The 23,930-nt window shown below is 53.2% G+C and overlaps 1 protein-coding gene across 7 annotated transcripts; it reads left to right on the top strand.

Annotated features, from left to right (window-relative positions):
- The first annotated feature begins 2,635 nt into the window (after nt 1-2,635).
- CARD19 (caspase recruitment domain family member 19) lies at nt 2,636-21,304 on the top strand. Of its 7 annotated transcripts, none has more exons than XM_003911990.4 (6): nt 2,636-2,860; nt 15,360-15,502; nt 18,405-18,558; nt 19,896-19,955; nt 20,228-20,299; nt 21,001-21,304. In XM_003911990.4, exons 1-6 carry the CDS (start codon nt 2,854-2,856, stop codon nt 21,114-21,116), a joined length of 552 nt encoding a protein of 183 aa, XP_003912039.1. In that variant the 5' UTR covers nt 2,636-2,853; the 3' UTR covers nt 21,117-21,304. The 7 variants fall into 7 exon arrangements, 4 of the variants coding, with proteins under 4 accessions (XP_003912039.1, XP_009187468.1, XP_021783405.1 ...); XR_638755.4 differs by having other exon boundaries at nt 2,683-2,860; nt 15,360-15,513; XR_004177788.1 differs by having other exon boundaries at nt 18,405-19,955; nt 21,001-21,051.
- The last annotated feature ends 2,626 nt before the right edge of the window (nt 21,305-23,930 follow it).

Raw genomic sequence — 23,930 nt, 5'->3', positions numbered from 1 at the left:
GTCTTCCCCTATCACAAGAGTCCTGAATAAAAATCTGTTTTTACATCTGTAACCACAGTCCAGCTCTGGTTTTTCTTTGACAGTGTCCAAGGGCGGGACTTCCTGTCACACCTCAGTTCACTCCTCCTAAGGGGCCCCCCAACTTTCCCAGGAACTCACTTTCCATTTGGGGTCCAGGCAGCCATAGCTGGCAAGAGCTAGCCAGGAGGGAGGATGTGTGTGCTATGCCTGGGGGAGGGGGAATGCCCAGGACCTGCCCTTTGACCATGGGGGTGTCCATGCCTGCTTGCAGCCCCCGTGGTGGGCATCTGGGCTGTAGACCCCTGGCTGCACTAGCAGCTGTCCTGCTTTCTGCCGTGACCTTCCATCCCATAGGCTTGGAGGGCACATCCCAGAGGGCACAGGGCTTTGAGTCCCTGCATGCAGGATTGGGTTCCTTGAAGTAAATCCTCTTCAAACCCTCAGGTGGCCAAGGAGCAGCGACCTATACTTGGGAGGCCACACCTGGCTGCCAGACTTTGGGCAAGGGGCTTCATGCTCGAAGCCTCAGTTTCCCTGTCCATCACATGGTCAGGGGCAGTGCTGAGGGTGCAGGAGTGGTTGTGAAGGTGGGATGCTAGCTTTCCCAAAAGGGGCTGGGGTCAGGGCTCCCTGAAGGTAGGCAGTGCATGGAGCCACTGTGGTCCCCACTGTGTCTCCCTTCCACTCTGTCCCCACCCTTATGGCTCTGACATCACTCAGGGGCAGGAGTGTGTGCAAAATAAACCCAGAGAGCTAAGTACTAGACGCCATAACGGTGTGATGGATGAAGAAGAATTGGCGTCAGGCCACATCCCATCGGGGCAAAAGAGGCCCTCTGGGGAAGCCCCCTCTGGGTCCTCCAGGGGAGCACCTGGAGCCCAGAGCCAGCCTGGACTTACCCAGGCACATAAGCAGATGAGAGGCCTGGAGGGACCCACAGGCTGGGCCACTACCCTCCTGCCCTGGGACTGGCCCTGTCCACAGGCCTGGGGCAGGCTGGGTCTGCTGGCAGCCTGGCCTCCTGCGGAGCCTGCGCAGGGGCTCACCTTCAGTGTTTGGGGACAGGGGTGGCTGCTGTGTATGGCCATGACTGGGCCCCAAGAGTTCTGAGGTTTCCAGGTGACAACTGCACCCATTCTCCTGACGCCCCATATGCTGGCCCTGATGGGAGGTCGTGGCACAGGGGAGAACTGAGGCACAGAGACAGACGGCGCATGAACTGCGGGGACCACAGTACTGTCCCAGAAGGGGATACTGTGTTGGGCCCCGATTCTGGGTCAGGCTCCAGCATCTCATATTAGAGCTGCTATGAGGGAACGGCCCACACAGGCAGAGAAGGAAACGGGAGGGGTAACTGCTGCTGCTGGCTGGGAGGGCGCTGCTTTGCTTCCCTTCACGGGTCTCCATCTCCTGGCTGAGGCCCAGTGCATTCACATCATATGGGGCTGGCGTCTTTTTGTGGTGGGCACCGGAGCTGGAAAGGCCAGAAAGAGGGAGGGAAGGTGGAGAGTTTGCCCGAGGTCACTCATTTTACAGTCCAGGAAACTGAGGCTCAGGCAGGTTAAGTGACCTCCCTAGTTACGGTCACACTGCCAAGCTAGTGTCTTTTGAAGGTGGGGGACTGGGGTCCCCCAAGAAGGCGTGGCCACCCCCTCCTCCCCCCCGCGAGGTCACACCGTTGAGTCCTTCTCCCCTGGATTTGGGAGAGCATCACTGGGCACTGTCTCCTTTGGCGGGTCCCTGCGGCGTACTGGACGCCAACCGGTCTTCTGCCCCAGGCCTGGCCCTATACTCCCCAGGGCCTGAATTTCTGTATGCCCCTGGATCAGTCACCTCCCCTCTCAGTCTGTTTCCTCAGCCAAAGGGTGGGGCGCGAGGCCGAGGGAGGGGCGGTGGACTGAGCCGGGTGCCGCCGGGCCACCTGGATCCCGACTCCGCCACCCAGCGCGGCAGCGCCCGGAAGGGCGGGCCCAAGACGCACGGGGCCCCGGGCAGGAGCGGGCGCGGCCACGAAGGCGCGCGGCCGCCGTAGCTCTGGCAGCGCTGAGGGTGGGACTCGGACGCGGGCAGGGCTCCAGTGATAGGCGGGGCTTAAGGCCGCTGCGACGGCGTTGTAGGCCCAGCAAGGGGAGGGACTCTGGGACCCTCGCGGCGCCTTAACGGACGCTGGGAGGGGCGGGCGGGCGGTCCGGTGACGCCCGCAATGGCTGGGTATAGCAGGAAGGGGCGGGGCTCAGGGTCCCTGGACGCGCAGAGGCCGACGCCGGAGGGGAGCGGGACTCGAGTGAGGGGAGCGGGACTCGAGTGAGGGGCTGGCCCAGGGCTCCTGGAGGCGCGGAAGCCGGGCCGGAGGAGGCAGGGCCCGAGTGAGGGGCGGGGCCCAGTGGGTCCTTGAAGCTTGGAAACCTTCGTCGGAGAGGGCGGGGTTCAGGTGCAGGGCGGGGCTCAGGACTCCTGGAGGCGCGAAAGCCGATTCCGGAGGGGGCGGGGCTCGAGTGAGGGGCAAGGCTCAAGGATCTTCGTAGCGGCCTATCCCAGGACGGCAAAGGGGCGGGATTCGAGTGAGGGGCGGAGTTTAGAGCCCTGGCGGCGCCGTAGTGGGCGCGTCAGGGGCGGGGCCTAGCGGGAAGGGGCAGGGCTCGCCGAGGGGCGGGGTTTAGAGCCCCCGAGTCTACACCGCCGAAGCCGGGGGACGGGCCTAGCCAAAAGGGGCGGGCGAGCACGGCCCGCGGGCGGCGGTCACCGGAACGGCTGTACTGGGCGACTGACCGAGGGGCTGACGCGCAGCGGGGTAGACAGCTGGGGACTGCGGGCGGCGCTGTGTCCGTCGCCATGACAGGTGGGCACGGGGCTGGCTGGGTGGCAGGGATGCGGGCGCCCTGGATGGGTGGCCCGGCCGGAGGGTCCGGCTGTCTTGCGAGTTGCCTGCAGGCCGCGCCTGGGCTGCGGGGGCCGAGTGACCTTGGCCCGTCAGCTGCCGGTGGTGCGCGGCTGCACCCCTGCGAGGTGGTGGGTGTCCCGGGCTTCTGCCCGGCGGGGCCGTGCCAGCCGAGGCGGGGTGGGGCACGATGGGTGGTGGCCAGGTGCGGGGCCTGAAAAGGGCGGGGGCGACAAGACAGCTCCAGGGTGGGGCTGCACAGCCAGGGTCTGGGCTCGGCCACTGCCAGTCTGTGTGTTGGGAGGTGTCCCGTGGTGGGGAATTTGGTACGAAAGAGTAGGAGGTGGTAGAAATGACAACAGAGAGAATTCACAGCGGTCCTGCTATGATTCTGGTCACGGAAACAACGCTCCATCCTTGCAACCACCCCAACGACCTCGCAGCACAGGCGATGCGTTCCTCGGCTGCATGTGGTTTCTGTGGGACTCTTGGAGCCTCCCAGACTCTTTTGGGGGTCCACGACGGTCTTGCCCCTGTTTAGGCCTAAGGGAATCGGGGACAACGACTGGACCCTCCAGTGTTGTTGTGCTCCACACTAGCGGCCCCAGCCCAGCCTTCCTCCCCAGGGCCTCTCTGGGGACCTGCCCACCATCCTCCTGATCCCAAACAGGGTGACCCTGCTCTGTGGACCTTCCCCTGTTGGAGAAACCCCATGAGGGTGATGGGCTGGTAAGGGACCCCATGGCAGCCCGGTCAGGGAGTATGGGGGTTCCCAGAAGCTGTACTTCATTCTCACTGTTCTGCTTCATGGAGCAGAATTGGCTCAGGGGCTCAGGTTGGCCCCAGAAGTCCCTAGTCCTCTCTCAGTGCTCTCACTTGAGTCTCAGCCTAGGTCCTGCACACAAATAGGATCTCATGGGCTGGAAACTGACGACTTCCAGGACACCAGGTCAGAAGAGACTTCCAGCCTAGGCCACAAGAGACCCCCCCAGCTGCCACCTGCTCCCCTTTGTCCTCCCTTCTAACCCTTCTTATTTGTGGCTCTCATATCTGAGCACTTACTGTGCATTGGACCCTATGTTGGGTGATTCCTGTCTGAAAATGATCAGATGGGGACCGGGCGCCGTTGCTCACGCCTGTAATCCCAGCATTTTGGGAGGCCCAGGCGGGCGGATCACAAAGTCAGGAGATCGAGACCATCCTGGCTAACATGGTGAAACCCCGTCTCTGCTAAAAATACAAAAAATTAGCCGGGCGTGGTAGCGGGCACCTGTAGTCCCAGCTACTGGGAAGGCTGAGGCAGGAGAATTTCTTGAACCCAGGAGGCGGAGCTTGCAGTGAGCCGAGATGGCGCCACTGCACTCCGGCCTGGACGACAGAGCAAGACTCCGTCTCAAAAAAAAAAAAAAGAAAGAAAGAAAATGATCAGATGGGGACACGTGGAGTATCTTGTCTGTGTACAGATGGGGAAACAAAGTCAAATTGTGCCCTGCCCACGCTGGAATTCCTTAACTCCCTTCGTGAGTTCATCAGAATGCGTGGGACACAACTCAGAGCTATGCTGGTCTCCAGGGAGCCCTGTCCCAGGGACTAGGTATTGGCAGAGCCTGAGGCCTTGCTGTCCATTGAGGAGCCTTCCTGCACAAAGGGACCCTGTCCCTTGCTCTCTGTCAGGGAAGCTTCCTTGCATAAGGGGATGCTGGAGCTGGGAGATCCCATCAGGCAGGGGTCCCTGAAGGCTCTGATTGTAGGCCTCACCTTTTCCAGTGTGTGCTTCCTACCTGCTGGGTCTACTCACTGGGCCTGGAGACATTCCCTCACAAGCCTTAGTCTTTGGCATGGAGAGCCAAGGCCCTTGGAGCACAGCTCTGGGAGGGTCATATGAACAGCCCTGCAAGGCTGCAGACCCGTAGTCCCAGGCTCACCACCTCCCTGCACCAACTGGGGTCCTGCCTCGCGCCAGCCCTCGCTGCAAGCAGCGCATGTGAGCCAGTGCCTGCAGAACGCTGAGGAGGTGTCTGGGTGGGGCAGGTGCTTGACAAGTTACCCCCCTGGGCTGTGCCGGCGAGTGAGCAGTTTTAGTTGGGCTGAGCACTGAGACAAGGGGGCTCCTGGAAGAAATACGGGAGGGGCCCGGGCGCGGTGGCTCAAGCCTGTAATCAATCCCAGCACTTTGGGAGGCCGAGGCAGGTGGATCACGAGGTCAGGAGATCAAGACCATCCTGGCTAACACAGTGAAACCCCGTCTCTACTAAAAATACAAAAAATTAGCTGGGCGTGGTGGCGGGCGCCTGTAGTCCCAGGTAGTGGGGAGGCTGAGGCAGGAGAATGGCGTGAACCCGAGAGGCGGAGCTTGCAGTGAGCCGAGATCGCGCTACTGCACTCCAGCCTGGGCAACAGAGCGAGACTCCGTCTAAAAAAAAAAAAAAAAAAAATTCGGGAGTGGAGGTTGATGCCCAAGTGTCTGGACTCCAATTGGTTGGGGATGACAGGAGCTTCGGAAGCCCTCTTGCACGTAGGATAGCAAGGTGAACATGAATTAACCAGGTGGAAACCCAGGAACAGGTATTCTCAGCCTGGGGCAAGGTTCCCAGACAGGATGGTGCTGTTGGGGACTGCCACGCAGGAAGTCTCATGGGCCTGGAGGGCCGGGTGAGAGTGGGTGGGGCCAGCTCCCATGGGGCCTCGAATGCCAGGCTGAGGGCATCAGTCTGAGCTGATAAGAAGGTTCATGTTGGGGTAATAGAGTGGGGGTCTATAGTGCTGGTGCCAGCTTGGCAAGAAGAAAGGGGATGTAGGGCATGGTGAAGGCTTGCCGGGTCGGTGCCAGAGCAAGCCATCTTCCTTTGTCCTATAAAAACAGTTCAGGGACTTGTTTATCGGGAGCTGGCACTGAGATGGTTTCGTTTCTTGTGCCTTTTCTGGCTTCCAAGTGCTGCGTGTTTGTGTGCACAACTCGCAACCACAGGAAGCGCAGAGCCCCCAAGCCGCGGAGCCTGGCTTCAGCCCCCAGATCTTGCGGCCTGTGCCAGCTGACTCACGGCTCACGGTGACTCATGGCTGTGCAGCAGCGGAGGCTCCGCCTGGTTAGCGGCTTGCAGGGCAGCAGGAGGCCGCTACAGGATGCTGGCCTCTGTCCACCTACCGTGCTTGCCCTTGGGCCTTGGACCATTCATTGCAGAACTCTTTTTTTTTTTTTTTTTGAGACAGAGTCTCACTCTGTCACCCAGGCTGGAGTGCAGTGGCGCTATCTTGACTCACTGCAACCTCTGCCTCCCGGGTTCAAGGAATTCTCCTACCTCAGCCTCCTGAGTAGCTGGGACTACAGGCGTGTGCCACCACGACCAGCTAATTTCTTTTGTATTTTTAGTAGAGATGGGGTTTCACCGTGTTGGCCAGGCTGGTCTTGAACTCCTGACCTCATGATCCACCTGCCTCAGCCTCCCAAAGTGCTGGGATTATAGGCGTGAGCCACTGCGTCCAGCCTGCAGAACTCTTTAGTGAGCACCTAACTACTGGATTCTTAGCCAAGTGGGCAGTGCTGGGGAGGACAGCCTTGGGTCTGCTCTTGGTCTCTTGGTCTGGCAGGGAGTAGACTGCTGTCGCTGATTACAGTGAAGTTGCATGTTAATTAGAGAGGCAGAATGTCTGGATGTCAAGAGGTGGTCCTCAACACGGCTGTGCCTGGGCCTGGATCTTGATCTGTCACTTCGTATCTGGTTGCAGTCTTGGGCAGGTACCTTATCATCTCACTGTGCCTTAGTTTCCCTATCTGAAAACGGGGCTGGTGGTTGTCCCTATGTTGCAGGGCTGTTGGAAGGATGAAGGTTGTAGGTAGACGCAGGGCTCACAGAGTGCCAGACGTGTGGGATTGCTCTGTGAATCTTGGCTAATTCATCTTAGTTCTTTTAACTAGAGGACTGTAGGCGCTGGACCCAGACCGCCCAGCTGGGCCTGTCCGTGTGGCCTTGGCAGGTCACTTGACGGCCTTGCGCTCAGCTTCCTCACCGTGGTGGGGCTGCTGGCGGACTCAGTGCAGGTGAGGGCTGAGTCAGCCCCCAGCCATCTGCTTCCCTGCGCAGCCCATGGCAAGTGGCTTCAGCCAGATGATAGGGTGGCTGATGGCCTCAATGTGGGCATCACCAGGGACCCTGTGAACCAGGATGGCCCCCCTGTTGTTCTCTGGAGGGCAGGTATCTGTGGGGTTAAGGATGTGTTTGCGGGGTTGCTTGGTGAATGCCAGCCCACGCCCCTACACTGTGAGCCCCTGGAGGATGTGGATGGATCTGCCCATCGCCGTGGTCCCCAGCCCGGCGCAGGGCGAGCATGCTGAGATGGGCTGTTCTCACCTGGGCCTGGGTCTGTAGGGTCTGCACAGGGTCCCACAGAGCATGGTTGCTTTTGGGGCGGGTCCACATTCTGGGGGGCAGAAAGACCAGCCAGGAGGAAGTGGCAACTGGAAAGAGGCATGAGAAAGTAAAACAGTCTGTTGAGTCTGTGCCTCAAGGAGGAAACCCAAGAGGGGGCCCCGCTATGTCCAACACGATGGCACTGTGTTTGTTTTGGTTTTTTCTTTGAGACAGTCTCACTGTTGCCCAGGCTGGAGTGCAGTGGCGCACTCTCGGCTCACTGCAACCTCTGCCTCCCAGGTTAAGCGATTCACCTGCCTCAGCCTCCCTAAGTGCTGGGATGACAGGCGTGAGCCACCACACTCAGCCTTCATTTCTTTTTAGCACTGAATAATATTCATTGTATGGATAAACCAGAGTTTATTTATCCATTTACATTTTTTGTGAGAAAATATACAGAAACATAAAATTTATTTTCTTACCCATTTTTCAGTGTACACTTCAGTGATACTAAATACACTCACAATATTGTGCAGTTGTCACCACTGTCCATTTCCAGAGCTTCTTTATCATCCCAAACAGAAATTTGGTACCCATTAAACAATAACTGCCCTTTCTCCTTCTGCTCACACCTCCTGGTAATCTCTCTTCTATTTTCTGTCTGTATGAATTTGACTCCTCTAAGTACTTCATATAATTGGAATCATATAATATTTGTCCTTTTGTGCCATGTTTATTGCACTTAGCATGATGTTTTCAAGGTTCATCCATGTTGTGACATCCATGTATCATAATTTCCTTCCTTTTTAGGGCTGAGTAATATTCTGTTGTACATAGGTATATACCACATTTTGATAATTCATTCATCTTCTGGTGAACATTTGCACTATTTCCATCTTTATTTTGAATAGTGCTGCTATGAAAACCAGTGTGCAAGTATCCATTTGAGTTCCTGCATTCATTTATTTATTTATTTATTTATTTATTTATTTAAGACAGAGTCTCACTTTGTTGCCCAGGCTGGAGTGCAGTGTTGTGATCTTGGCTTAGTGCAACCTCTGCCTCCTGGGTTCAAGTGATTCTCATGCCTCAGCCCCCTGAATAGCTGGCACTACAGGCGAGTGCCACCATGCCTGGCTAGCTTTTTGTATTTAGTAGAGACGGGGCTTCGCCATGTTGGCCATGCTGGTCTTGAGCTCCTGACCTCAGGTCATCTGCCCAGCTTGGCCTCCCAAAGTGCTGGGATGACAGGCATGAGCCACCACCCCCGACTGAGTTCCTGCTTTTTGTTGTCTAAGGTATATACCTAGAAGAATTTCTGGATCACATGGTAATTCTTTTTTTTTTTTTTGAGACAGAGTCTCACCGTTGCCCAGGCTGGAGTACAGTGGTGCAATCTCAGTTCACTGCAACCTCTGCTGCCCAGGTTGAAGCGATTCTCCTGCCTCAGCCTCCCAAGTGGCTGGGATTACAGGCGCCTGCCATCCCACCTGGCTAATTTTTGTATTTTTAGTAGAGACCGGGTTTCACCATGTTAGCCAGGATGGTCTCGCTCTCCTGACCTCGTGATCTGCCTGCCTCGGCCTCCCAAAGTGCTGGGATTATAGATGTGAGCCACCGTGCCCAGCCATCATACAATAATTCTATGTTTAGATTTTTGAGGAACTGCCATACTGTTTTTTTCCACAGTGGCTGCACTATTTTACATTTTCGGCAGTAATGCCCATGAGTTTGAATTTCTCCATATCCTCACCAACATTTGTTATATTAATATATAGCTATCCTAATGAGTATGAAGCGATATCTCATTGTGATTTTTATTTGAATTTCCTTAATGAGTAATCATGACCATTTTTTCTTTTTCTTTTTCTTGAGACAGAGTCTTGCTCTGTTTCCCAGACTGGAGTGCAGTGGCGCAATCTCGGCTCACTGCAACTTCCATCTCCTGGGTTCAAGTGATTCTCTTGCCTCAGCCTCCCAAGTAGTTGGGATTACAGGCACACACCACCATGCCCGGCTAATTATTGTGTTTTTAGTAGAGACAGGGTTTCTCCATGTTGACCAGGTCAGTCTCAAACTCCTGACCTTAGGTGATTTCAGGTGATCTGCCCGCCTCAGCCTCCCAAAGTGCTGGGATTACAGGTGGGAGCCACCGCGCCTGGCCTGATAAGCATTTTTTTGTGTGTTTGATGGCTAGTTGTATATTTTCTTTAGAGAAGCGTCTATTCAAGTTCTTTGCTTATTTTTGAATTGGGTTCTTTGTGTCTTTTGCTGTTCAGTTGTAGGAGTTCTTTATAGAGTATGGATACTAATCCCTTATGAGATACATGCTTTGCAAATATTTCTCCCATTTATGTGAACTATTTTTTCACTCTTTTTTTCCACTCTTTTAATTAAAAGTAGGGTTTAATTCTAGACTCTCTTTTTCTATGCCAGTGACCCATATATCTGTCTTTATGATAGTACCACATTGTTTTCATTATTGTATCTTTTTACAGTAAGTTTGGAAAGCAGGAAATATGAGTCCTCCAACCCTGTTTTTTGTTTGTTTGTTTTTTAAGATTTTTTTTTCTTGTTGGCTATACAGGTATTTTGTTTTGAAATTCTATATGAATTTTAGGATGGGTTTTTCTGTTTCTGCAAAAAACACTTGAGATTTTGATAGGGATTGCATTGAATCTGTAGATTGCTTTGGGTAGTGCTTGCAGCAATGTTTTGTGGCTTTCAGTGTACAAGATTTTTGCCTTCTTGATTAAATTTCTTTCTAAGTATTTTATTCTTTTCCTTTTTTTGAGGCGGTCACAAGCTCTGCCCTTAGGCTGGAGTGCAGTGGCGGATCTCAGCTCGCAAAGCTCCGCCCGGGTTCCCTTCATTCTCCTGCCTCAGCCTCACGTCAGCTGGGACACAGGCGCCGCCACCTATTCCCGGCTAGTTTTTGTATTTTAGTAGAGGCAGGGTTTCACCGTGTTAGCCAGGATGGTCTCGATCTCCTGACCTCGTGATCCGCCCGTCTCGGCCTCCCAAAGGTGCTGGGATTACAGGCATTGAAACACCGCGCCCGGCCCTATTTTATTCTTTTGTGCTGGCATTATAAATTGAGTCCTTTCTTAATTTTGGATTGTTCATTGTTAGTATGTGAGATGAAATATTTTTTGTGTTAGTTTTTTTTTTTTTTTTTTTTGGGGCGGAGTCATCTGCAGCGCCAGGCTGGAGTGCAGTGGCGGGATCTCTGCTCACTCTGGCTCCGCCTCCCGGGGTTCCATGCATTCTCCTGCCTCAGCCTTCCGAGTAGCTGGGACTACAGGCATCGCCACAGCGCGGCCAGTTTGTATTTTTAGTAGAGGCAGGGTTTTCACCATGTTAGCCAGGATGGTCTCGATCTCCTGACCTCGTGATCCGCCCGTCTCGGCCTCTAAAGAGATGCTGGATTACAGGCTTGAGCCACCAGCGCCCGGCTTGCTGTGAATTTTGCCTCTTGCAACCTTGCTGCATGCTTTTAATTAGCTCTAACTTCAAAGAAAAAGATTTTAGGATTTTCTGTGTATAAAATCATGTCATCTGTGAACAGAGAAAATTTTACTTTTTCCTTTACAATTTGGATGCCTTTTATTCCCTTTTCCTTTTCTTGCCTAATTGCTCTGGTTGGAACTTCCAGTACTATGTTGAATATAAGTGGTAAGAGCAGACATCTTTATCTTGTTCCTGATCTTAAAGAAAAAGCTTTCAGTCTTTCACCATTAAGGTATGATGTTAGCTGTGGGCTTTTCATATAAAAATGTCCTTCAATATATGAGGTGGGATGATTCCAGGAATCCCCTCAAAATCATCTGAGGATGTTTAAATCCCTTATATAAAGTGCTATAATATTTGCACCTACACACATCCTTCCATATATTTTAAATTATCTCTAGGTTACTTATAATACCTAACACAATGTAAATGCTATGTAAATCGTTGTACTGTATTTTTAAAACTTGTATTTTTTGGCTGTAGTCTTATTTTGTATTGCTTTTCCCCAAATATTTTATATCTGCTGTTGATTTAATCCCTGGATATGGAACCTGCAGAGACAGAGTGCCAACTCTATGGCCTTTATCATGTTGATGAAGTTTCCTTCTGTCTTAGTCCATTTTGTGCTGCTATAACAGAAGACTTGAAACTAGGGAGTTTATAATGAGCAGAAATGTATAGGCTCATGCTTCTAGAGGTTTGGAAGTCCAAGATCAGGGAGCCAGCATCTGGTGAGGGTTTTCTTGCTGTGTTATCCCATGGTGGAAGGCAGAAGGGCTAGAGAGAATGAGAGGGATTAAGAGGAAGAAAACAAACCCGAAACTTCAAGCCCTTTTGTAATTGGCATTAATCCATTCATGACGGTAGAGCCCTCATGACCTGTACACTTCCCATTAGGTTCTATCTCTCAGTGCTGTTACTTTGGGGATTAAGTTTCCAATACATGCTTGTTGACACATTCAAACCATACCATCTTCTAGACCTAATTAATTAAATATTTATATCAAGAAAGGATGTTGACATTTATCAAATGCTTTTTCTAAAACAACTGAAATGGCCATGTATTTTTTCCTTCATTCTATTAATGTGGTATATTTCATTGATTGATTTTTGATTTTTACATGTCGAACCATCCTTGTATTCCAGGAACAAATCAATGTATACTTCTTTTAACATGCTGCTGAATTTGATTTGCTGGATTTTGTTGATTTTTTCCATCAATATTCCTAAGGAGTATTGGTCTGTAGTCTTTTCCATTTTCTTTTTTTTCATAGAGACAAGGTCTTGCTGTATTGCCCAAGTGTGGTCTTGAATTCCTGGCATCAAGTGACTCTCCTGCCTCTCTCTCCCAAAGTGGTTTTCTTTTCTTGAAGCCACTTTGTCTGATTTTGGTATCAGGGTAAAGCTGACCTCACAGAATTAGTTATGAAGTGTTCCCTCCTCTTCAGTTTTTTTTTGTAAGTTTGAGAAGGATTGGTATTAGTTCTTTACATTTATGGTAGAATTAACCAGCAAAGCTGTCTGGTCCTAAGCTTTTCTTTCTTGAGATATTTTTCATTATTGATTTAATCTTACTAGTTATTGGTTAGATTTTCTATTTCTTCATGGTTTAGTTTTGGTGGATTGTGTTTTTAGGAATGTTTTCATTTCATTTAGGTTATCTAATTTGTTGGTATACAAATGTTCATAGTATTCTCTTACATTCCTTTTTATTTCTGTAAAGTTCATGGTAATGTCCTCACTTTTATTCCTGATACTAGTAATTTGAGTCTTCTCTTATTTTTCTTTGTCAGTCTAGCTAGTTTTGTCATTTTTATTGATATCATCAAAGAATCGACTTTGGTTTTCTTGATTTTTCTCCACTGTTTTTCGATTCTCTATTTCATTTGTCTTCACTCTAATCTTGATTATTTCCCTCCTTCTGTGAGCTTTGGGTTTAGTTTGCTCTTCAAGCTCTCTGGTCTTTAGTTTTTCCTTTTCTCACTCCTTAAAGTGTGATGTTAGGTTACTGATTTAAGATTTTTTTTTAAATATATGCATTTGCAACTATAATTTTCCCTCTCAGCACTGCTTTTGCTGCATCCCTTAGGTTTTGGCGTAGTGTAGGGGGTGTGTGTGTGTGTGTGTGGGTGTGTGTGTGTAGGTGTGTGTTTCCGCTTTTCTCATGTTACTTCCTAATTTCCCTCATGATTTCTCTTTTGACCCATTGGTTTTCTTGTTTGTTTGTTTGTTTGTTTGAGACAGAGTCTCGCTCTGTCACCCAGGCTGGAGTGCAGTGGCACGAATTCAGCTCACTACAACCTCCACCTCCCAGGTTCAAGGAATTCTTGTGCCTCAGCCTCCCAGGTAGCTGGGATTACAAGTGTGCACCACCATGCCTGGCTAAGTTTTGTATTTTTAGTAGAGATAGGGTTTTGCCATGTTGGCCAGGCTGGTCCCAAACTCCTGGCCTCAAGTGATCTGCCTGCCTCAGCTTCCCAAAGTGCTGGGATTACAGGTGTGAGCCACTATGACTGGCACCCCATTGGCTATTTAATTTTCACATATTTGTGAATTTTTTAGTTTTCTATTATTGATTTCTAGCTTCATTGTGGGTGGTCAGAAAATATATTTTATATGATTTCAACCTTTTAAAATATATTAAAACTGGTTTTTGTGGCCACAAACTTGTTTTGCAGCCTATCTTGGGGAATGTTTCATGTGCACGTGAGAAAAATATCTATATTGTTGGATGGAGTGTTCTGTGTATGTCTACCAGGTATAATTGGCTTATGGTGTTGTTGAAGTCCTCTATTTCCTCATTTATCTTCTGTCTGGTGGTTCTGTCTCTTACTGAAAGTGGTGTTTTGAAGTCTCCAAATATTATTATAGAGGTATCTATTTCTCCCTTCAACTCTGCCAGTGTTTGCTTCTTACATTTTGAAGCTCTGATATTTGGTGCATATATGTTTATAACTGTTGCATATTCTTGATGAATTTATCCTTTTATTAATACATAATATACTTTTTAATCTCTTATAATAGTTTTTGACTTATAGTCTATTTTGCCTGATGTTAGTATAGTTACCTCATCTCTCTTTTGGTTACTATTTGTATGGGAATTTTTTTAGGTCCTTTCATTTTCAACTTCTTTGTGTCTTTAGATCTGAAGTGAGTCTTTTGTAGACAGCACTTAGTTGTCTCATATTTTAAAAATCCATTCTGCCAATCTATGCCTTTTGATAGGAAAATTTGGCTGGGCGCGGTAGCTCATGCCTATAATCCCAGCACTTTGGGAGGCCAAGGCAGGCAAATCACCTGAGGTCCAGAGTTTGACACCAGCCTGGCCAACATGGTGAAACCCTGTCTCTACTAAAAAAATACAAAAACCAGATGGGCATGGTGGCATACACCTGTAATCCCAGGGAGAATCGCTTGAACCCAGGAGGCAGAGGTTGCAGTGAGCCGAGATTGGGCCTCAGCACTCCAGCCTGGGCAACAGAGCAAGACTCTATCTCAAAAAAAAAAAAAAAAAGGAAAGTTTAACCTATTTACATTTGAATTAATTGCTGATAAGGAATGTGTTACTACTGCCATTTTGCTATGTGTTTCCTGTATGTCTTGTAGCTTTTTTGACCCTCATTTATTCTATTACTGCCTTCTTTTGTGTTTTGTTCACTTTTTATAGCAACACATTTAGATTCCCTTCTCATTTTCCTCTGTGTTATGTTCTATAAATATTTTCTTTGTGTACATGGGGAAACAGGACAAGCTGCCACAAGTATGTAAGGTGATGCACATGTTCAGTCCCTGTGGGGATCCTGTGTACCATCCTCTCCATGCCCTCCTGTCGTCACTCCACTGCTCAGCCTTAAAGATCTGTCATTCTAAGAAACATTCTTAATGGAAAAGTGGTACAATGATATTTTAATGGTGATTCTGGAAAAAAAAAAAAAGGCAAATGAAAAGCATTTCTAGCCCTCTGGGAGAACTCACTGGTTTACTGTTGGTAGAAGCTTCTTAAGGCCTTTCAGACACACTGTGTCCCATCGTGATCCCAGCACGGGCCACCCTGAGCCCTGTGTTCCTGTATCTGTGCCAGTGTGAAGATCTGCAGAGCCCACGTCTGAGCATTCTTGATCTCGAACTCCTGAGCTCAAGTGATCTGCCCACCTTGGCCTCCCAAAATGTTGGTGTTACAGGGGTGAGCCATCGCACCTGGTCTGAGCCACCATGCCTGGCCCTGGGCATTCTGAGCCACCTGTGCCACCCTAGGCCCCAGCTATTTCCTGATGGCCCTGCAGGTGGCCCATGAAAAGTAGATTCTTAGCCCCTCTGAGTTTGATTTCTGTGGTGAGCTCTGTGAAAGTGGGTTTCCAGCACAACCCTTCACTTCCATCTTCTGGTGGGGCAGGTTGGCAGCAGGCAGGTTGGCAGGCCAGGGGCAGCTCTCAGCTGTGCAATGCACACCACACGGGCTGGGATGGCTGTGATTCTGCGGGTGGACCCTCCTGGTGGGCACCCACTTCGGGGGTGATGCCCTCCTGTGGTGTCAGTGCAAGGCTGTCATCTCTGGTCCCCTTGGGCTGTGCTAGCTCATGCCCCTATGCTGTCTGTTTTAGATCAGACGTATTGTGACCGCCTGGTGCAGGACACGCCTTTCCTGACAGGCCACGGGCGCTTGAGTGAGCAGCAGGTGGACAAGATCATCCTCCAGCTGAACCGCTACTACCCACAGATCCTTACCAACAAGGAGGCGGAAAAGGTGCTGAGGAGGTGAGGGGGGTGCCCGAGACACTGCTCAGTTTCCCTTCCCTTCTGGGCTGGGAGAAGCTGGTGACCAGCCCTGGGTCATTCTCTCAAGGGAATGACACACTAGGTATGTCAGGATTCAGAGGTGACATATCTGGACCTGGCTACTAAGGCTGCCTGAGCTACAAACTGACCCTTTGGGGCCCTTTGGACCAAACAAGCCCATAACGTCAGCTCTCTGTGCCTCAGTTTCTTCCTATGTCATTGGGTATGCTGTCCCCGAGTTGCTGGGAGATTATAGGAGATAACGTGACAATACATGAAGCACATGACAGTATAAGACTTGGAGGAAGGCGAGAAAGAGGGCGAGAGGGAGGGGTGAGGAGGGCGGAGGCAGAGGGAGAGCTGAAGTGGGATGGGGAACAGATAGTCCTGGCCCACCCCAGTGCCACAGTGCTTTGCATTCTGCATCTTCTGAAGGTTCAAAGTGGGCAAACAATTGCTTCCTTTTCTCTAATTTCTATGTTACTGTACGCGGCTGGAAAGCCCAGCATGTCACAGGTAGGCAACCGAGCTTCTAGGAAGGCAGATGCTGACCCACCCCGTGGCCGTGCCACAGTCTGCCCCTCTCCGCAGTGCTGAGCGGGCTGGTCCCCTCGGAACCCCAGCTTCCCCATGTGTGGAGCAGACGCTGAGAGCGCTGCCTGGCAGGTGTGGTGTGGACTGACTGAGCTGAGCCGGGTAAACGCCTGCCCGAGAGCCCTTAGCACCAGATGGCCCTGCAGCCCTGTGGGCACCGCGCCCATCACCCCATCTCACAGAAGTGATCCCAAGGCCCAAGAGGCAGCCGCTTGCCCGGGGCCGCTCATCTCAGGAGTGCCAGGCCATGTCCTGAGTTCATCCTGTTGTTTGGGAAAGTGCCCAGGGCCGGTGGCTGTTGCTCTGTCACATGGCCCTGGCCTCTCAGAGCTGCAGAGCTGGAAACAGCAGGATGGCTCTGCTGGAGATGGCATTTAAGATGCAATTCCTGGGCTCTGTCTTGGGAAGTCTGTCCTGCCCCATCACCCCAGTGCCAGGTGGCCCTGAGGGGACATTGGATGAGAGAGTTAGCCACACCCTGCCGACCCCGCCCACATCTGTGGCTCTGGCGCCCGCACTGAGCCACCTGTTCCTTGACAGCCATCACCAAGACCAGAGGGATGGGCAGTGAGTGCCAGAGACCCCTAGGCCTTCGGGGTACAGGTCCTGCCAGCCTCCTTCCCCTCTGGGTGACCCCAATTGAATCCCTTCTCTTGGAGCTGTCATTTCCTCACTTGGCAGGGGGTCATGATGCAGGGCTATCCTTAGGGTTGGGGCATCTCCTGGCACAAGGAGGTTGGCCCACAACAGAACACAAGTCAACACGGGCCCTGCTACTGGCTCAGGTGCTTCTTCCATTGTGAAGGTGATAACAGTAATTTTAAAAGTTAGGAGCTCAAATCCATCTCTTATTATTGTAATTGAAGTCTAATGCATGTTCACTTTTAGAAAGTTTAGAAAGTTTCGGATGTTTATACAAGAAAAACCACATATTCCTTCCTCACAGACACCATAGCTTCTGCCACCCATCTGGCTGTCATTTCCACACTGCCATGGTTTTACTCGTTTCCTGTGGCCATGTAGAATGGTATGCTGCCACCAGGTGGCAGCACTGGGCCACAGACTCCAGGTCCTGGCGGTCAAGGCCCAGTGGCCTGTCCACTGACCTTGAGAACCACACATTTCTCTGTCAGACACATCAAAAGAGCCAATACTTTTGTCACTCTTTTCTTTTTTTTTTGAGATGGAGTCTGTCACCCAGGCTGGAGTGCAGTGGCGTGATCTCGGCTCAGTGCAACCTCTGCCTCCCAGTTTCCAGTGATCCTCTGGCCTCAGCCTCCCAAGTAGCTGGGATTAAACATGCACCACCATGCCTGGCTAATTTTGTGTACTCTTAGTAGAGATGGGGTTTCGCCATGTTGGCCAGGCTGGTGTCAAACTCCTGACCTCGAGCTCCTGATCTGCCTGCCTCGGCCTCCCAAAGTGCTGGGATTACAGGCATGAGCCATCACGCTCAGCTTCAACTTATTTTTTAAAAACTTGAATCACATTCCTGTAGACTGCAAAATAACAGAAGTTAGCACTTATACCTCACTTCATTAATTCCCTGTCATAGCCTACCATGAGGGTTCATTATCCCCTTTTTACAAATGAAGAAACCAAGTCTCAGAGGGGTGGAGTAGCTGGCTGAGGTCACACAGGAAGCCACACTATGTCCTAACACTTGGAATGATGTCACCAGCCCTGTGCTTTCTTCTTTTTTTTTTTTTCTTTCTTTTTTGAGACAGAGTCTTGCTCCGTTGCCCAGGCTGGAGTGCAGTGGCGCGATGTCAGCTCACTGCAAGCTCCGCCTCCCAGGTTCATGCCATTCTCCTGCCTCAGCCTCCCGAGTAGCCGGGACTACAGGCGCCCGCCACCACACCTGGCTATTTTTTTTGTATTTTTTAGTAGAGACGGGGTTTCACCGTGTTAGCCAGGATGGTCTCGATCTCCTGACCTCGTGATCCGCCTGCCTTGGCCTCCCAAAGTGCTGGGATTACAGGCGTGAGCCACTGTGCCCGGCCAGCCCTGTGATTTCTTTGTGACCGCTCCCAGCCTGTTTCCCAACCTCCCACCCCACAGGGAGTATGAGGAGTAGCAGTGATGCCTGTGACAGAGGCAATGCCAGGCACTATGTGGTGTGGGTAAGGGGCAGGGTGTCACAGGAGCTGCCATCCAGCAGGTGTCCTGACACTCAATGGGGAAGCTGAGGCTGGGGGCTTGACCTTGGTGCCCTGCCCTGACCCACAGCCAGCCCCCCTGGCCTGATCTTCCCTGGCACCCCCTTATACCCTCAGTTCCGGAACCCCAAGGCGTCCTTGCGTGTGCGGCTCTGTGACCTCCTGAGCCACCTGCAGCGGAGCGGCGAGCGGGACTGCCAGGAGTTCTACCGAGCCCTGTATATCCATGCCCAGCCCCTGCACAGCTGCCTGCCCAGCCGCCACGCTCTGCGTAAGTTCCACGTCCCCAACCATGCATGCTTGGTGCCGGCCCAGGGAGGGCACCCCAACCTGCTGCTGATGCCATGGATGTTCTTCGTGACCTCCCAAGTCTGCTGCAGCCCAGGCCTGGCATCCCCTCTCGCCTCAGCCCTTCCCCAGAGGCCACCCTCAGCCCCGAGGGGAGAGTGTGGCAGGCACAGGCAGTGCAGATGTTGGTCTCTGTCTCCCACTTTCTCCATCTCTGTCTGTCATGGCAGTTTTCACACAGAAGGGGGCATCTTGTGCGTCCTCTCTTGCCCTTCCTTTTCTAGCCTCATTCCAGGGGGATCCCTTCTTGTCTGTGTGGACAGCAGCCTTGTTCCCACAGCTGCATAGCGCTCCTAGGCGGTCCCCGCTGGAATTACCCAACCCCATGATGAACCCTTTCATTGCCGTGATCTGCACACGTGTGGGGGTTTCCATAGGGCGTGGTCAGGCCCGGATGGCTGGTCCGAAGCACATGCATTTCAGCTCTGAGGCTCCTGTCCTCAGGCACTGTGCGCTCAGGCCCCGGGAGTCATGTGGATGCCAGTAGCCTGGGCCCACAGAGCTGCCGGGACGTTCAGGGCGCCTCAAGGTGAAGATGGCAACTCTGATCTGACGCCTCTGTGGTCAGGGCCCTAGGAGGAGGGGCTACTGCCCCTTGGCCCTCAAGCAACAGGACAGAGACCAGAGGGACTGGGTGGCTCACTCCAGGCTACTGGGCTGGGGGTCTCTGAGCCCCCGGAGGCCTCCCCAAGCCTCACAGGACACAGTGCAGATGGTGGGCAGGGAGAGCTCGAGGGGAGGCCCAGCCCTGCAGGAGGGACTGGCTCTCCCTCCCGAGCCACGAATATGCCACAGGGGGCTTTCAAAACCAGGCAGGGCCAAGCCTCGGCCCCACTGGAGGTGGAGCACCTTCTGTGGCTCCCGCGTGCCTTTAGGCCCGTCCAGCAGGTCTCAGGCTGGATAACCTCCAGGGGAGGCCTGGGCAGAAAGCTTCTGGCCCAGCTGCACCCAGTGAGGCAGCCACCAGGCCGACAGCAGCCACGCTGTCCACAGCAATGTTCATGCTGCGTTTGGTGCCTGTGGCCACCAGGGTACAATGACCTTCCCCATGCCTGTGGCACTTGAAGTCACAGCAGCTGGACCACCGGAGAAGACCCAGACTGTGCATAGTTCCCTGAGGAGGGTTGGTCTCGGGTACCACGGCCTGGTCTGGCCTGGCGGCCCCAGGAGGCAGCAGTGGCCTTGGGCTTCCTACGGGGTGACGACCTTGCTCTCCGGCCCTGCCCATTGACTAACCATGCTCTGTGGTTTTGTTTCTAGAGAACTCAGATTGCACACAGCTAGACTCGGGCAGCCAGAGCGGCGAGCTGAGTGACAGGGGTAACACCTCCCTGCTGCCCTCTCTCTCTCTCCCTCTCTTTCCCTCTCTCTTTACCCTCCCCAGGGCTCCATCTCCGCCTCAGGGGCTTCTCCACCCCAAGTGTGGCTCCATTCCTGGCCTTCTGTTGGTGACAGACCCCCTAAGGTGCTCGCTTAGGGGCTCTTCAGGCAGCACCTCAGCCTGGCACCCCCTCCCCTGCGCAGCCCCCGAGCCTCAGGACCCCACCCCTCTGAGGCCCAGGGGAGCCCTGTTCACGCTGGTTTCTCCCCAGGACCCATGAGCTTCCTGGCTGGTCTGGGCCTTGCTGTGGGACTGGCCCTGCTCCTGTACTGCTATCCACCAGGTGGGTACAGGTGGACCCTCACAGGGCTGGGCCTGCTTCCCCTCTGCCACCAAGCCAGGGCCCCAGACCCTGCCCAATTTAGGACCCCTTGGCCTCTCCACACCTCAGTGTCCACACTTGAGCAGTGGGATGGTGTCACCTTGCAGGGCTCATGAGAAATGGGATGTGAGGAGGCTCCCAGCATCCACTGGCTCCTGCCACCCTTGGGAACCAGAAAATGATGACCCCTAGCAGGAGGAGGGGTGCAGCCAGGACTCTGGGTGTTACAAAGCCCTGCCACACCTGTGACCTTGAGCCATGTGGGGCCCTTGAGCAGGTCACGTGCCCCAGGGCCTTGGGTCTCTCCACCAGCCACAGGCCTGATGCATAGGAGCCTCCCAGGGCCCGTCTACTGGTGCCCAGCCTGGCCTGCCCGGTCTCCCTTTGCTGTGATGCCTGAGTTTGTCGTGCTGGGAGGCCTACTGGGCGCGAGGACACAGGCACACATGGCAGGACTCAAGGCCCCTGGGTCACTTGTGTGGGAGCTGGGGGCTCTGGAATCTGCCCTAATTCTTGTCTTTTCAACTCAAGCCAAGACCATGACCGGGAGGGAGCACCCTGCCCCAGTGCCCACTCCCACCCACCCCCATGGGAGGGATGGAAACACAGAATTCACCTCTGGGACTGGTTCGTGAGCTTTTGCCTCCCCTTTTGTCTTCTAGACCCCAAGGGCCTGCCAGGGACCCGGCGCGTCCTCGGCTTCTCGCCTGTCATCATCGACAGACATGTCAGCCGCTACCTGCTGGCCTTCCTGGCAGATGACCTAGGGGGGCTCTGACAGACCCTGGACCCAGGGCCTCACCCGCCACTCAACCAAAGAGTCCTCCAGCCGACCCGCCAAGGGGACTGCTGCTTCTTTTTCTAAATGCTTATTTTTCATTATTTATAATTTGTGTAAAAAACACACCTCCGGCCGGGCACGGTGGCTCACGCCTGTAATCCCAGCACTTTGGGAGGCCAAGGCGGGTGGATCACGAGGTCAGGAGACCGAGACCATCCTGGCTAACACGGTGAAACCCCGTCTGTACTGAAAACACAAAAAACTAGCCGGGCGTGGCGGTGGGCGCCTGTAGTCCCAGCTACTCGGGAGGCTGAGGCAGGAGAATGGCGTGAACCCGGGAGGCGGAGCTTGCAGTGAGCCGAGATCGCGCCACTGCACTCCAGCCCGGGCGACAGAGCGAGACTCCGTCTCAAAAAAACAAAAAACAAAAACAAAAAACAAAAAACACCTTCATCTTACAAGGTGCTGACCATATTAAATGTTCAAGTTCCCTCAGCCTGTCTCGTTCCTCAGTCTCAGGAGGGCTTCAGAGATGACGGTAGCTATGGCTGCTTCAGCTGGGACTGGCCCTGGTGTTCCCGGCATCTCCACATCCAGCTGCTGGCACAGACCCCCAGACAGGACGCCCCCAACATGGGCTCACCTGCCTCGGATAAGCCCCTGGGCACTGCCTCCCCACCTCAGATGTCCCCCACACTGCCCCCTCCTCCCACCTTATGTGCCTCTGTCACACACACACACACACACACACACACTCTCTCTCTCTCTCTCTCTCTCTCTCTCTCTCTCTCTCTCCCCCTCTGGCTGCTGAGCCTGGGCCGGAGACCTGCTTCCCTCTCCTTGTCAGCTCCTCCCCCAAGCCTTTTAGTGGGGAAACAAGAATATTTGTCAACCCGCAGAATCATCATGAGTTTGCATTTTCCAGGGGGTTTCTGGAGGCACCCAGGCTTTGCCCCAGAAGGTACTGGGAGCCCCTCACCCTGGGGTGATGCCACCGGCAGGGCAAGGCTATGAGTGCGGCTCCTGGAGGGACCATGCTCAGTCAGTCGCAGGGTCGCTGCGCATGTTACAGTGGGAACCAGGCTGACAGCGGAGTGTGGAGCTCCAGGACGTGATGTCCCGTTACTGGGCGGCGCTGCTGCTTGCTCATCACAGTGCCTGCCCCTTCAGGGATCTGAGGGCCAGGGGCAAGGACAGCCAGGGCCTCAGAGCCCTCCCACCTGCCAGGCTGCCACGCGCCCACTGAGTGGGGTGGCGGGGGGACAGCCCTAGCTGCCCTCTCCCTCCTCCACCCTGAGCCGCGGGGCCAGGGCCTGTGCTCCAGTCTCAGCCCGTTCGCCCACCTGTGAAATGGGATCCCTCCCTCGGGACTCCTCCTTGAGCGTGGGTTCTGTCACAGCCCCCCTGCCTCGGAAATCCTATTAGGAATTGACCACCTTGCTCCAGGTGCCCGTCATGCCTTGGTAAAGGAGACACATACTTAGTGAAGGTGACAGGTGTCTGGGTGAAGGGTGTAGACAGGTGTGACTTGTCCCTGGAGAGCTAAGGAGGGGTCTCCAGGGACATTAACATTCTATTACGGCGTCAGCTGAAGGCAGGAAACCTCCGAGGCAGGCAGGGCACAGGCCGGTGTGTGGCCTGGGCAAGTCCTAGGTGGCCTGGCCAGAGGCCGTGGAGGACACACATACCTCAGGGCTGCCTGACACCACCTGAGGCCCTGACTCCCCAGGCCCCGTGGGCAGGTGTCATTCCTCAGCGAGGGGCTGCCTGGCCCCAGGACTGCTGCCTTCCCTGTCCATCTGTGTGCACTCACCGCCCTGCCCCGAGGCCCACATCAGCCAGGTCCTGAGCCCCACTGTCCTTGGACTGCCCTCCCAGCGCCCAGCTACCCCCAGCTCCATCCCTGACCAACTGGACTCAAGCCTGGGTCTGAGTCTGTGACGTCCCTGACCACCAACCAGGCCCACTCTTGCATCTGCCACCTCCCACCTGGTGGCTGCCCCACCCTTTGAGGCTGGAGTCTGGAGGAGGGAGAATGATAGGCACCCGTGTCTGGGCCTCAGCCACCCATCAGGCCCAGCCCTGCCAACCACCGGGCCAACCAGTTCCTATGACCAGCAGTGAACTAGGTCCCCAGGGAGGGGAAGGCAGCCTTGGGCAGTGAGGCCCTCCTGGCTGTCCTGAGTCCCTGTTTCCACACTACATCCACAGATGGCCGTGTCCTGTGCTTCCACACCTGTGCTGTGGGTGTTCAGGCAAAAACCATGCTGCTCCCTCAGCTTGGGACTCCTTACCAGCCCCGCCCATCAACTCATCCTTCAGGAATGCCACCCTCAGGAAAATGAAGTGGTTTTCAGGCTGGACATGGGATGTTGCGGTGGGAACGTGCAGGGCAGAGTAGGAAGATGAGGTCGGGGCTTTGGGTGAGGGAGGGTTGTGCAGAGGTTGTAGGTGGTGAAGGGTTAAAGGGTGTGAGGATGGATGAAGGAAGGCAAAGGTAGGTAAAGGAAAGGTAGAAAGTGAAGTGAAGTGGAGGATCCGTGCGAAAGGATCAAAATCAAATCACGGCAGATCCATCCGGCAAATCGGCATCAAAATATCAAAAATCGAGATCAAAATCCTGCGTCCGGCAAATCCGTCGCAAAATCCATCGTCAAATCACGTCAAAATCCGCTTGCCGCCAGTCAAAAAATGTCAAAAGGGAAAGATGAAAAGTGTCAAAGAGATAAAGAGATCGAAAAGGTAAAATCGATAAAAGATAAAAGAGGTAAAAGGTAAAAGAGATAAAGAAAAGAGTGAAATCATCGATAA

Source organism: Papio anubis, chromosome 13, assembly GCF_008728515.1.
Source record: "Papio anubis isolate 15944 chromosome 13, Panubis1.0, whole genome shotgun sequence".
In the NCBI taxonomy this organism is placed as follows: Eukaryota; Metazoa; Chordata; class Mammalia; order Primates; family Cercopithecidae; genus Papio; species Papio anubis.
The sequence above is the reverse complement of the archived record's forward strand: the minus strand, read 5'-3'. Positions and strand labels throughout refer to the sequence as shown.

Bases quoted from the DNA above. Each gene is read 5' to 3' on its own strand.
- CARD19 (XM_031654040.1), top strand. The intron at 15,503-18,404 runs GTGCTGAGGAGG...TTATACCCTCAG, and splicing joins CCAACAAGGAGGCGGAAAAG to TTCCGGAACCCCAAGGCGTC.